Source organism: Varanus komodoensis, unplaced genomic scaffold (assembly GCF_004798865.1).
Source record: "Varanus komodoensis strain SLA01 unplaced genomic scaffold, ASM479886v1 scaffold1, whole genome shotgun sequence".
NCBI classification, from domain to species: domain Eukaryota; kingdom Metazoa; phylum Chordata; class Lepidosauria; order Squamata; family Varanidae; genus Varanus; species Varanus komodoensis.
This window is the reverse complement of record NW_025335268.1, coordinates 14,037,296-14,052,634: the sequence shown is the minus strand read 5'-3', so window position 1 is coordinate 14,052,634 and position 15,339 is coordinate 14,037,296. Positions and strand designations below refer to the sequence as shown.

The window sequence follows — 15,339 nt, the reverse complement described above, 5'->3', positions numbered from 1 at the left end:
CCCTGATCTACATTTTCAGTAGTCTACTCCCTGGCAGTCTCTAAGCTAGTTCATTCCAGTTGCCTTATGTGGGGCTACCCTTGAGGACAATTTAGAAGTTGGTTGTACAAAATGTAATAGCCGAACTAATAACTGGGACCAGACAGTTGAAACATATCTCCAGTTCTGCTCCACTTGCAGTGACTTGCCTATGTGCTTCCAAGATTGATTCAAGGTACTGGTTTTAACCTATAGAATCCTACATGGCTGATAGAACATCTCTTCCAACTGCAGTGTATCTGGACACAATACTCTATATCTGATGTCTTCCTTCAAATGCCACCTTCATGGGAGGCTAAGTTAGCAACAAGAATGGCCATCTCTGTGGTAGCCTCCAATTATGGAATGATCTCACTGAGGCCTACCTGCTGCCAACTTTACTAACTTTTCAGAGCCAAGCCAAGACCCTCCTCTTTGCTAAGGAATTTACCAAGTCCAAATAGCACATGAGGGTGGTGGATATTTGCCAGAAGTTTTTCCTCTTTTTCTTTAGTAAGGCTAGCAAAGTGGACTAATTTAACTGTTCAACTGTTAACTGTTTAACTGCTAAAATATAGTTTTCATTTTCTGTATTTTAGTTTTATGAAGTTTCTATTATTTTTATTTTGTATTTTATTGTATTGATTAATTTCATCACCCAGATGGCTTCAGCTACTGGACAGCATAGAATTTTTGAAAATTGCTTGCTTGGTAAGTACATCTTCAATTTAGGATTGCGTTCTTAATCTAATTTTTTGAGATTACACTATTTCTGTTAAGTCTGTACTGAGCACTGTGTTTAAACCATTTAATTAGTTTCAACTCCAATTTTCAGCTTGTGATCCTTCATACCAATTAACTAGGAGCAATTTCAAAGCCAATTGTATATGAAATGTCACATATGGTACATAAAGAGGTAAATGACAATTCCAGCATTGTTGCCCTGCAAGTATAAACAGATCCAGTACAAAGGAACACTGTCATTCAAAACCAAAACTAAAGCTCTTTTATCTAGTCCTAACATTTAGCATTCTGAGAAAAGGGCTAAATTGGCAAAATAAATGTGATTTACCTGCTATCACGATCCCATAGCAGTATTCGTACATGATTGATTATAGATGGCTGACCCAATTTAATTTCAATACCAGAACGGCAATCATCATCAATGGGATGTCGGGAAAATCCATGATCCAAATCATAGTTCTGTGTATCTCCATCTAGCAAAGCAGATTTCAATTCCCCTTTAACTACTTGGGCTCCATATTTCATAGTTGCAATGTTTTCACCCGGTACTGGAAAAAACAGGGATAATTTTTTTAAAAACCTGTTCCAACACACACAAAAAAAAACCCCAGATAATTTCATAAAGTATCTTCTTCCAAGATGAGATGTCCTCTGACTAGAATTACAAATTACAAAAAGATGAAGCAAAATTTATTTATTTTTCAAACAAATAATAAACACAATGAAACAGGCACTAACACTGACAAAATCCATTTATTTATCTATTATATTTATATCCCACCCTTTTTCTTTTTTTAAAGAACTCAGTGCTGCTTATATCATACTCTTCCTCCTCTCTAAAAGAGACAAAACTGAGTGAAAACAGAGCCAGTGTGGTGTAGTGGTTAAGAACAGGAGATCTGAGTTCTAATTCCCACTCTGCCTTGGAGCTCACTGGGTGACTTTGAGCCAGTCACATACACTTGACTCAAGGTATCTCACAAGGGTGTTGTTGTGAGGATAAGATTGAGAGGAAGAGAATTACGTAAGCTTCCTTGAGTTTCTTGAAAGGAAGAAAGACAGAATATAAATGTAATAAAATCAATAGAATGGAACCAAGTCAAGACTATAACAAACTGCATTGATCTCAATCAGATTAATTCATTACTACCTTTTCCTAGACAGTGACCATACTGTTCAAAAAGATTTTTATTACGTATTAATTTTGCATTCATATAAAGGTGAATATCCTAATTCCTAGCAAATCAATATCATCAAATTCATAGTTTAAAAAACTACATCAAGAGTACAACTGCAAATTTTCAGCTTCCTGAAGACACCTATCACAGCTGAAGGATGTATAGAAGATAGCACTACCTCCTAAACAGTCTAAATTGTAGAAAAGTTGAGGATGGGATCATTTTAAAACATTAACAACAACAGTGAATAGTATCCAATAGATCTACAAGGAGAAGGCCTCTCCTTCCTGGGCCCCTGAAAAACCATTCCTGTAAAGTCAGGGGACCTTCTTAAAAGCATGGACTGTGCCACTAGGTGCTACAATGAACGTTCACACAATGCTCCCTCCCTCCTGTGACACCCCCTATACTATCCAGACATTTCCCCCAGAAAGGCAAAGAAAACATGATTAGTTTCAACAATGGCCTTCTGCTCATCAGCTTCTGAATATAATCCAGTGAGCATAAGCATTTTGCTGTTCAATCAATTTGCTGGAAACAAATGCATTGCATAGGAAGCTTTATCTGATGTCCAAGAGTTAGAATTATGAAACATGGACAGCTATAAAGGCCAAATTTTTCTGTTAGTAAACATTAAAAGTTTTCCTATAATTAAGTTTTAACTGGCTGACATAGAAAGCCCATGCAAGTTGGAAATATTGTGGCTTACTTAACATGCCCCTATAGTTAAGGTCCATGTCACGACTTTCCGATCGAATTTTAATAGCATCTAAAATGGCATCAGGAGATAGCAATCCAGAAGGCCGTACAACATTTAACAGTTCTGTCAAGCTCATCAATGGCAAGCGCACTGCCTGCATAATTTGAGTGTGGTTTTCCTTAGGGTTGTGTTTACACCAGTTCATCAAGGCTTGGAAAATATCCTTTTCAGGAGCTGCAAATGAATCCCTCAGTACAATGCTGAGAAGAGCTGGCTGAAAAGCAAGAGAGAATAGTTTATGTAATTATGTCACACTTTTAAATTAAAACAGTGAATTATAAACAATATATCAATCAGCACCTCAATATATACTGCTGAATTCTTATTGAACTAAGTAAATTCTACTTTACAGTAAAGTTCATTATATGCAATGTTTTGGTCTACATACTTACAAGGGCAATGTTGAACACGTATATGTAAAAATGTAACGCCAATATTTTTATACTTCCTACAAAAATCTGTTTTGGCAATAGGTCTAACTCTCAAGTTAATCCAAATTTAACTGAATGCTCACCATTCTTTACTCACATCTGATAAATACCTTCTATAGTATAATGCAACTTCATAGACAAAGTTAATTGCCTATGAGCAACTGTTAATTCTGAACCATAAATAAAGCAAAACTTATCAGTGCTAAACTAGTTGTTATACAAAATTTCAAAAGGTTTGGCTTACTCTATGTCATAGAGTCTATGAATACAAATGCTTACTTAGACAGCAGCACAAACAGTCTTTTGTGTCTTTTTGACACACTGAGCAACAGCAGCATGAAGCCTAGTTTACATCTGAGTTGCATTAAAGAATCTGTGTCTAACAAAAAAATTTAAAACCTGAATTACATCGTCTTCAAAATGTTATTTTTGTCAATTGCCTACTTGGGTCACATGTTAAAGAATGTCACTTGAATGTAAAACCATACTTATCGCTATGTTAAGATACTAACCTACATGGTATTAATGTCTCTTTCCTGTCCTCTTCTAATTTTTGATAAGAGACTGATTTTATAGTGACAAGTTTTCTGATTTATTGCTTTTGATATATATTTTTTTTTCTGGGTGGTATCCAACCAACCATTCCCACTAACTGAACAGCTTCCATTACTGGAATGAGGAGACACAGCCCTGCAGAGCAGAATTTGGAGATGCATGGAGGCTGCAGAGGGGAGTGGAAGTGAAGCAGAGTTCTGTCATGCAAATGGAAGTCTGCTTGCACAACGCTGGATTTATTTTTGCACCCTCCCTCCCTTTTCTAATTAGTGAGGTCAGACATCATTAAAAATTAAAATACAATTCAAGTGAGCAAAGTGTTCATCAGTAGCCAACTGCTGATCAGAAACTTTAATTTTCCATGGAGACAGTTGTGTCCATTATAAAATGCCAAGACAAAAACACTCTGCCACATCCATTATAAATTTCTGTGACAAAAAAGCCCTCCTACAGCTTAAGCCGTTGCATGCCTCAAAAGTTCCATTTTCAACAGAAAGGTAGCTTGCTTCCAGGCCACAAGAGCAGACTAATTTGTTCTTCCCTTCCTAGAATCATCATCAATTAATTCTAGAGAGAGATATTAGCTGCTCAGAATAACAGTCAAGACTGTTTTATCAGGAAACGTCCCAATTAACATATTCCTATTAAGAAACCAAGAAAATTACAGAACGCACAAAGTGTTCATCTCGCATTTAGAAAAAAATACAAGGATAGGTGAAGTTGTTGGAAATGTGAACTTTTTTATTATTTTTAACTGTACAGCCTTTTATAAATGTATGTTCAGAATTAGGTCCCACTGTGTCTAATTGGATTTTTCTCTCAGTATAGAATTGCAACCTAACCTCCTTTCTGCCACTCATTGGAAACTGAAACCTAGATTTGCAGCCTGTGAAAATCTTTTTCACTGCATCCTACTGAATAACATGTCTACCGACAGGTATTTTCAAGGATAAATAGTGATACAGATGGAATCTATGAACAGGTGGGCAGGGACATTTATTATGGAGAGCTTTGACTGGGGTTGTGTGTGCATGCATGTGTTCACATGGGCATGTGTGTGCCATGTTTAACACCATATTTTATCTGCCTCGCTTTTCAAAGCAGATGAGACATAACTTCAGTGAAAATAGCAAAATTTACCATACGAAGTAAAGGTTTATACCAAGAATTATAAAGAGCTATATATTTAGCAAAAACATGCAGTTCCAAAATGATATGGCAGCAAAGACTTTTAACTGAATGAGGATCATGGAAGATACCTACAAACAGTAATATGAATGGCAGCTACAGTAGTTAAGACATAAACCTAAATGTTACAGCATCTGTACTATTTATTTTAAACACTTTTTTACTGCCTTTTCAGGGAACACACCCTCGGAAGACATTTAACTCTGTCCTCCTGAAGGCACTGTCCTCATATTTTCAACAGTTTTGTGGAGGAGAGAAGGTGTATTTAGGGTAAAGGAAGATGAGGGAGGATGATACAGAACTGCAGCTGCAGAAACAACAGTAATGATGGTCCTATGGAAAGAAATATGGTCAGTATTGAAATATCTTTGGATGGGAAAATATCCTAGCACTCTCATAGTAGTGAGGGAGAATAGAGGCAATCCACAGGAAAAAGAAAGTACAACCTGTCTAGAAACCATGTGTACTCCAACTGAAGGCTCAAAAAGGAAGACATTTTGGTACAACTACAGCTTCCTTCGCTCTGAATCTTGGCACTTTCCCAAGAATCATCTCAGACATATGAAAAATGGGAATGTAGTCACACAATGCACAGAAATTGTACTCCATTAATACTATGGGTTTTTCAGATCCTATTTTCGTATTTCTAACAACTTCCACATAATACTCAAAGTTTGTTTGTTTGTTTTTTAAACTGAAAGTTAAAACTGACACTCACCTTAGAAAGTGACAGAAAGCCTTCACTGGAAAGCACCTCTTGAGCATTCCTATCCATAAACATATAGCACATACATGTCAACTTGGGAAGCTGATAGAGACTAGCAACATCATAGGTCATGCAAACATTCTGAATGTTTAGGATCGTGCAAAGATACTCAGAGGTGGAATCCTCCAGTTCTGGAAATCCATATTTATGTGCCAAACTCAAGAAGTCTAGTAAGACCTCCTCCTTCTCATCTCTTAATGTTGCACGACCTGTGTAAATATATTTTAACAACATTGTAAAGGCCTCTGCAGTCGTGTCCTGGAGAGGGATCTCTGCTTCTGGTTGAGATTCACGCATTCCACCATATAACAATGCTCTGTACAAATACAGATAGAAAGAAATTATGAGAAAAGGTATTTTCTAATAATAAGAGATGTCACAAGCATTGGAGGAGATTGAATGCCATCAGCACAAATGTCCAGAATGTCAACTAACAATGACATTTCTATAGTTATGAAAAAATTGTAGGTTATCCTTATGATTCAAAAATAATAACCAGTGCTTTTTTTGTTAAAAAAAAAGGGGGGGGTGCCGGAACTCACGTCCCTGCTGGCAGTAAGCACACACACCAATCCCAAGCCGAGCAGCATCCCAAGCAGCTCTCTCTATCAGATAGCAGATAGCAGACACAATAGCAGCCTGCAGGCACTATGTTAATGATGTTTGCTGCTAATCTGCTATGCTGTTCAAAATCACTTTGTAAAATCCATTGAAAAAAAGGTGCCGGAACGCTGTTTCGGTGCGTTCTATGACAAAAAAAGCCCTGATCATAACCTTTCACTTGAATATGAGGACTTGTTTACTAGATATTAAGACAAGTGTCCAAGTGTTCATCTAGCAATTACTTATGTTTTGGAACCAGTTATACAAAATGAAGGAAGCTAATTAGTTTAATAAACAGGTATGGAGCATTTGCTTGAGAAATGACACATTTGATAAAACCCTGGTTAACATCCAAAATCACAGAGGCAGGAATTTGTGAAAGCTAAATTCCCCAACCCTCTTTCCTATCCCCACTGAAAATGTCATACAGAGGGTTGGGGGACTCTTCTAGGATTGGGTATGTAGAACTGCGAACGAAAGGAGGATTCTTGAAAACTGAGTGGAGATATCTACCATGAACAAGAATTCTATCCCACTACATATGCCTCCACTTGGCTCCTCAATGCCATCCTTGCCATATCCCAGTCATTACTGTAATTTTTTAAGGCCACAGTCAAAAACTGTAAGTAATTACATCTATCAAAAAGAAGCATACATTAATTTAATATTAAAATTAGTCTTTTAATTTGCTTCTTTGAATGATTCTACTACTACACTTTTGGCTAGGGAGAGAAAGAGCCCCCTTTCGTAATTGCATGAATAACTATATAATTGCATTAGGTAAATAAGGCATAGATTAAAAGTGAAATCTCATGCCATTCTACATAAGTTACTCATTTTGAATCAAAACAACTCATACTAACACTTTACCACTAACTCAAATTAGCATTATCCCTGGGAATAAGCATGTACTAGTATATGAACATCCTGAATTTTCATCCTTCTGGAAGCTAACACATTAATTTGGGATGCCTATGAAATGAAGGACAAAAGAAAATGGCATAACACAGGTGCCTTCTCAGTTAAAAAAAATCATGCCATAATCGGTATTCAGAAAGCTCACATGCATTGAACAGATGACACTAGTTTGTTTATCTTGCTTACCTCGATGTTCTAATCATATCTGATAAGTAATACTTTACCTGAAATACTGGCACCTTGCTGCCAGAATCACTCTGTGTGCAGGAAAACGTTTCTTTTCTACTATAAACGTGACATCACTGTATTCCTCTGCATTCATCAGAACACCAACATGATCAGACAGAATATGAACATGGTCAATTTCACCTACTGCTGTGTAAGGACGGAGTGGGTGACTGTTGCTCATCTTGTAGGAGAATCGCTTATCCTACACCTATTAAAATAATAATATTAAAGAGGTACTCAATTCTAAAATTATTTGAAAGTATTGTATTTTCATCAAATGTTACGAAAGTTACTTTGCTAGAAGGTTCCAATGTAATAACAGCAAATGTCAGAACCCAACACTGCCAATCTAATTGCTACAAATAAACAAGCCCTTATAAAACAAATTAGAAGAAACAAAATCATTAAATCATAGTTTCTACACAGTCAGCTAACTCACTAATTATAATACTCTGTACAAGTTAAAATTGATTCTGCTACAAGGGCAGATCAATTAAAAACTATATAGCAGTGCTCAAATTAAATATTGAAATCTACACCAAGAGTTTTCATCCATAATTAGCTAGAATATAAGTATTTATGACCTATTCTCATAGGAACCTGATTAATTCTCCAAAACTGAGATCACAGTAATTTTCAATTATTCATATTGGAAACCTTTTCAACAAATCATGTTTTATAAAGCCAGAGATACTAATAAGTCCTTGAAAAGCTCTACTGGGAAAGTATCTATGCCCAGTGTGCTTTCAGACCGAAGAGGTTTTTATGAAAATATAAACTTTATGTTCTGTACTCGTAAAGCCTGTAAGACCTCTCAAGGGAAGATACAGCATTTGCAAAACATATGCTTTGGCCACTTTGCTCTGTTCATGCTATATGCTGCATAATTTGAAGTCATGTTTTTAAACTCCCATTTTGGAGAACATAAAAGTGTTGTGCATATTTAAATAAAATATATACCTTCCTATGAGGTCTTCTCCTGTAATTAAGAAAACCATAGAATATTCATGTGATTATTTCACACAAAGCAACAGATAGTTTGGCAGTCTTTAATCTACATTCATCTGCATTGTTCATGTGACAGTACAAAATAAACACAGGAATTTTAACAAATTACAGATACTGGTTGAAATCACTTTAGCCACTGTGCTTACACAAGTCCTATGCTCAGGTGTACACAGAAGCCAAAACAGAAAAGGGAACTTTTAAAACATTGGGTAAAATCAAATTTTCAGGAAAAAATGCCATATGTTTTTGGGTCCAACATCCCAAGACATTTTTGGAGCTTCAAGAGCTACTGGAAATCATAAGATTCTTTGTCTCTCTTTTGATAGTTGTGCTTTTACCTGGAGATTATCTTTATCTACTTCTCATCTCAATAGGACTGAAGAGCCAACAGATCTTCATGTGGCATGCTGGTTTACCCTGAAAAACCAACTACAGCAATTTACAATACTGGCATTTTACTAAGAGGTCATATATACAAGAGATGTACCAATAGCTTAAGAGGAGTAGGAAACTGCCTGTGATAATTCACATCTTACATCACCTCCAGGTCAGACTATTATCAAGTGCTTTACACTGGATTGACTTTGGAGATTCCCAAGAACTCTAACTGGTTCAGAATGACACCACAGAACATTAGGATGAACCACAGCAAACTTATCATGCCAATCCTGAAAAAGCTTCACTGGCCTCCAGTTGGTTCCAGGGCCCAATTCAACAGCCTGTAATTGGGCCTGGGAATCAACGAGGCCAATATTGTATAACTCACAGACTATCTTCCCCCTATTTTATCTATCTGTACGTTAGATTGGTTCACAGAGCCCTTTACAATAGTGGCACCAGTTCTGTAGAAACCATGAAAAGATCACTGCATGAATCATTTCATGCCTTTAGATACCAAGTGTGGAGTACGATTTTTTGTTCTTTGCCCTGTTGGGGTTTTTTTTTGGGGGGGGGGTTGCTTTAAGAGACTGTTTTCATTTAGTCCTTTCTTGACTGAGGTTTTTTTCTTTGAATGCTAGATTTTAAGCTTTCAAGTCACTTCTTAAAGGTTCAAAGGACAAGATACAAAGCATAATAAATAAATCAAGAGCCAATCTAGTACAGAGGATGCAATGCTGCACCTGGGCCAAACAGGTTTTATTTACTATTACATTTATATCTCACCTTATTTCCAAGCAACTCAGAGAACCAGTGTAGTGTTTAAGAGTACAGGCCTAGGACAGGGGAGTTCCAAGTCCTAGTTGCAACTTAGCCACGCAGCTCACTGGGTGGTTTTGGGCCAGTCACAGACTCTTAGCCCAACCTACCACACAGGCTGCGAGGATAAGCTTGAGAGGAGAATTATGTAAGCCACCCTGAATTCATTAAAGGGAAAAACAGTGAGCCATGACAGACAGACAGACAGACAGACAGACAGCTCAAGGCAGCACCCATGATTGTTTGTTTGTTCTTGCTTGCTTTCAAGCGTTTTTATCCCATCCTTTACAAGAGCCTCAGGACAGTGATACAAAACAAAGAGGCAACATACAATAAAATATAGATCTGATAAAACTCAATATTAAAATCTCAATCAAATCTTAAAATACCAGGAAAATAAAAAGGTTTTGACGTGATGACAAAATGAATAAAGTATCAGAGCCAGGTGTACCTCTCTAGGGAGCATGTTCCAAAGCTGGGGCGCCACTACAAAAACGGCCCTTCTCCAGGTAGCCACTCTTCTGATTTCCTTCAAAGAGGGTTCCTGAAGAAGGACCTCCAACCCGGATCTTAGAGGGCAGGCAGATTTATAAAGAAGGAGATGTTCCTTCAGATACCCAAGCCCTAAACCATTTAGGGCTTTATAGATCATCATTAACACCTTAAACTGGGCCCGGACTTCAATTATTAGCCAGTGCAGACAGTAAAGGACCAGTGTTATGAGCACATATCTATCAATCCCTGTCAAAAGCCTGACTGCTTTGTTCTGGACCCAGAAGTATCCAAACTGTCTTCAACGGCAGCCCCACATACTGAGCATTACAAAACTCCAATAAGAGGTTACCAGCACATGGGTCACTGTTGCTAGGCTCTGCTCATCCAAGGACATAGCTGATAGACCAGATGAAGCTGGTGGAAAGCACTCCTTGCCACAAAAGTCACCTGGAACTCCAAGGATAACTCTGGGTTGAGGAACACTCCCAAACTACAAACCTTACTCCCTTAGGGGGAGTGCAACTTCATCCAGAATAGGGTGAAAATCACATCCTGGAAAGCTAAGCTGCCCACCAACAGAACCTCCATCTTATCTCGATTAAGACTCAATGTATTGGTCCTCAACCGTCATCATACTGGTCAGACACTAGTTAAGGACAGCCGCTGCCTCACCTAGATTAGATGTAAAAGAGAGGTAGAGCTGGGTGTCATCAGTGTACTGATGACTCCTCAGCCCAAACCTCTGAATGACCTCCCCAGTGGCTTCATGTAAACGTTAAACAGCATAGGGGATAGAATGGAACCCTGCAGAACTCCATAACTGCCATGGCACAGAGGGGTCAGACTAGATGGCCTAGGAGACCCCTTCTGACTCACTCTGTTTCTGTTCCTATGTTGTGAGATAGCTTAGGAAGTGTGGCCTAGTTCACACCTAAAGTTAACACGTTTTATTTAACCCATGGTTTGTTGCCTTACAAGGGTTTATCTGGCAATCAATGGAAAAACTATGGTTTGTTTGCTTAATCTCTAGATTGTTTGTTTTCCTCTCTGTATCCCAATTCCTTTGTGACATTGTACTGGCATATAACAGAGGTGGCCAAACCAAGGCTCAGGTGTCAGGTGAGTTTATTTCATTGCTTGCTCTTATGGGTGTCCACTTGTAGCTCTCAAATAACTGACATTGACCATACATGGTTCTTCCATAGAGCAAGTCTGCTACCCCTGTCTTATTTGTTTGTTTGTTTGTTTGTATGCCACCCAATTTTGCCACAGCACCTCTGGGCAGCTCACAATCACAAGATAAAACACAATAAAGTCAACAACATGTTAAAATACATTATCAATAAAATATGGACAAAAATACCAAATAAAAGGTTGAGTGGCATTAACTTTTTTTTTTTTTTTTAAAGCAAGGTCTTCGCCTGGCACTGAAAAGAATATAAGGTAGGGGCCAGGCGAATCTCCTTAGGGACAGCATTCCAAATATGGGGAGCAGCTGCAGAAAAAGCCCTCCTGCTAGCAGCCATCTATCTCACCTCCCTAAAAGATGGCTCACACAGGAGGGCCCCTTTGCATAGATCTCAAAGGCTGGGTAGGCCTATATGGGTGCAGGCACTCACCATATAACCAGGGCTGAAGCTGTTTAGGGCTTCATATGTCAACACAAGCACCTTGAATTGGGCCAGGGCCACAACTGGTAACCAATGTAGTTCTTTCAGTATAGGTGTTATGTGGGCCGCTCCCAAGCAGCTCTGTTCTGTACCAATTGTAATTGTCGGACCGTCTTCAAGGGCAGCCCCATGTACACTGCATTGCAGTAATCTATTTTGGATGTTATCAGTGCATGGGTGACTGTTTTCAGGCTGTGTCTGTTCAGGGAGGACGAAGCTGGTATATTCTCCACAGCTGGAGGAAAGCACCCCTGGTCACCAAGTACACCTGATATTCCAGGGACAAACCCAGGTCCAGGAGCACCCACAGACTATGGACCCTGTCCTTTAGGGGGAGTGCGACCCCATCAAGGACAGGATAATATCCCCCCAACCTGTCAGATGACTCCCCTACTAGCAGCACCTCCATCTTCAGTTTATTGACCCTCATCCAGTCCATTATCAAGCTCAGGACAGTGACCACCTCACCTGGATGACATGTAAAAGAGAGGTAGAGCTAAATATCATCAGCATACAGCTGAGTCCTCAGCCCACACCTCCAGATGACCTCTCCCACTTCATACAGATGTTGAAGAGTGTAGGGGACAGCACTGAGACCTGCAGAGTAACTGTTCCCCCAGCACTACCTTCTGGAATCCACCAGCCAGGTAGGAGTTGGACCACCGCAGAGTGGTACCCCCAACCCTAACCTTGGCCAACCTGTCCAGATGGACACCATGGCTGATGGTGTGGAAGGTCGCTGAGAGGTTAAGGAGAACCAACAGGGTCTCACTCCCACTGTCCCACTCACCTCCTACTCAGGTCATCAGACAGGGCTCTGTCCCAAACCCAGGCCTAAAGCCCGATTGAAATGGATCCAGATAATTCGTTTCATCCAAGAGTGCCACCACCTGCTCCAACATCGTGCACAAAAAGGCATATAAGGTGGATGGGTTTTTTCCCTTCTCCTGCCTCTGCAGTCTGGCAAAATGTTCTGTGAAGAACCCATGATTCTGGATTCAAGTGTATTGACAGTTCATGGTTTAAACAATAATCCTGGAGTTCGTGGAGTTTTCATATTTTCCTCATTGTTTTTCCTTACTCAAAAATTTTGTCCAAAACTGAAACTAATAACTGGACCACTGCATAGGTACATGTATGTGCTGACAAGGTCCTCCCTCTTTTATTCTCCAGCAGACCCAGATGACATTTTAGCTTTTTTTTTAAAAAAAATAAAACTTTTAACAGATTACAGAACAGTATAAAGCAAAGTAGCATTCTTTTTGAAATCTGGGAGAAGCATCCGGCCCTGTGAAGAGCTGAATCCAAACTAAAACATACCCTTCTCCCCTCCTTTTCAGAAAAGATTCTAAAAGGGGTAGCTCTTGCTTGAGGGCTAGATTGAGTCAATCTCCACTCACCCAGTTCTGAAATGTCTCCCTCTTTTTCCAAGGCAGCCTGTGCTGTGACTGGCCATTTTCACTAGGTAAAGTTGAAATTGCAAAATCATCTGCCCATCTCTATCTGAGCAGACTGTAACATGCAAGAACTGCCCCCACCCCCGTCTCTACCTGTCCCTATTTCTCCAGCTTCACCAATATTTTGTGTGCCTGACCATCATATTTAGCTAACCCATGTTCAGTACCAGCCGTTTATTACTTTAAAGTTGTTTTCGCTTAACTTGCGAAGAAATTAATCTCGGTAGGTCTTTTGTCCGTACTGTATTCCACTTTGAACTAATACAGCAATACTCAAATCATGTCCCTGTATGTGTTGCGATTCTTCTGTTAAACCATAGTTCACATTTAGTAATACTATATATATTTTGGAGGTCAGTCCCTTTATTACATTATTATTTTGAGTAATACTTTTTTCACCTGGGGGTAAAAGGGATGCACTCTTGTGTCTTCACTCTCGAATTTACTATAAAGTACACTACTTAGTATATCTGAATCCAGTTTATTTTACTTTTTCTGCTATTTGCTGACCTTGTTTTGGGAATTAAGTCAGTGTATACATTTAGTAATTTATATAACTTCCTCTTCCCAGGACTACTAGTGCTTTCATTTGTCCTGATTCTAAAATAGAAAATGTCACAAAAGTGATGGCTCTGAAGGCAGTTTTTTGCACCATTTCCTTCCTGTGTTCATTCCTGTGTTCTGAAATGAGTTGTAATTAAGTTGGTTTCCCCCACTCATCTGCTCCGAATTGTTCCCTCCAATTCTGAAATTATTTCCAGACTGTTTCCAGTGTTTCTTTTGTTACGGTTTGAAATTTATATAAATTTTAGACATTAAAATAGCCTTACCTTTTCTTGAAGCTTGAGCCTATTCACTATTTGATTGTATAGCAATTTTTATTTTAGATTAATTATATTTACATTTGCATACATATTTGATAGCTTTATTACTAGCCAGAACAACAGATGTTCTTTTTGTTCTCTCCGCTGTACTTAGATTTTTTAAAACTTTTAACCATTGCAAATTCTGCCTTTTTTACACATTCCAAAAATATAAAATATTAATTATTCCATTTTAGGTTTTGCAAACATAAGCACTCTATCATCTGTGAACAAGTTCATTATGATTTTCTGACCATCCACATTTATTCTATGAAGACGCTGCTTTTATTTGATCTGCTAACAGAGAGCAAAGATTCTAATCTACATACAACCAAGGCAGAGCCAGCATCAGGTCACAGTACCATTGGGCAACTGCTGAGACTCTAATGTGCCAGGGGGTCCCATGATCACTTCCTCCTGACCAGTTGATGCTGGTTTGGACTCAATTATGATATGTGGCCCTTCCCTGCTCTATGTTATTGCTGAGCCTGACAACAGCTTCTCTTTGCTACCTCCTAGTCTTCAGACCCATACAATGGGTAGTGCAAGGTAGCAGCTCCTGTTTGCCCATAAAGCTTACAGCAACAGCCTCAAATTCAGAATCTGCCTTCTCACTCAGGAATCTGCACTCTTAAGAATGGTTTAATGCATTCCCAAAAAGAGGCAGCAGCTGCATTTCCTTCTTTCTCTGCCCACTTTTCACCTCTTTCTTTGAGCAGCATACTGGAGAGATAGGAAAGCCAAGAACACTAAGTCCAAAACAAGGATGATCAGGCCCTGTGGTGTTGCCTAGAGAGAAATGTACCATCTCTGTCCATTCATTTAGCTTTTCTTTCTGGCCAACTTACTTACCGGGTCCATTCACCACAACTGCAACATGAAGGAAAAACTTGTATCCAGAGGAAGAGTATGTGCATGATCTGGGCCCACCCCAAAGGCATAATGCCCAAGGATCTCATAATCTGTAAGTAATACATGACTGAGCTCCCCCTAATTATATTACTCTGCATTGCCCTGTCTCCTTTTATACCACTGGGGCAAGACAGAAAAAGATACTGTAGCTGCTGAGTCAAATAAAGCTCCAGAGCTAAGGTCAGGGATGTTGCAGTAATGACTGTATGATAGCTAGTCATAAAAACCTATCACTTACCCTGCTCTAAAAGTAATTTGATCAACTCCATAAACAAATATTAGAATCATAAATGTACAGAGCACACACTAGAATTTTCCTCAAGGCAGCTCAGCCTTAGAAGGATCTAA

The 15,339-nt window shown here is 38.9% G+C and overlaps 1 protein-coding gene across 5 annotated transcripts in view; it reads right to left on the bottom strand.

The window, feature by feature from the left end:
* BTBD9 (BTB domain containing 9) overlaps positions 1–15,339 on the bottom strand; it is a 214,016-nt gene that overhangs the window by 197,617 nt on the left and 1,060 nt on the right. For 3 of the 5 annotated variants that reach the window (XR_006416041.1, XM_044443333.1, XM_044443589.1), the window contains exons 2-6: positions 8,736–8,814; positions 7,386–7,597; positions 5,593–5,956; positions 2,650–2,914; positions 1,091–1,310 (exon numbers count right to left, since the gene is read on the bottom strand). Coding sequence is in view for 4 of the 5 variants with exons in the window: in XM_044443333.1 (XP_044299268.1) it covers positions 1,091–1,310; positions 2,650–2,914; positions 5,593–5,956; positions 7,386–7,570 (1,034 nt within the window). In the remaining variant the exon portion in view is untranslated. Of the gene's footprint in view, positions 1–1,090; positions 1,311–2,649; positions 2,915–5,592; positions 5,957–7,385; positions 7,598–8,735; positions 9,337–15,339 lie in introns of those variants that run through there. The other 2 variants (XM_044443422.1, XM_044443498.1) reach the window with 2 other exon arrangements.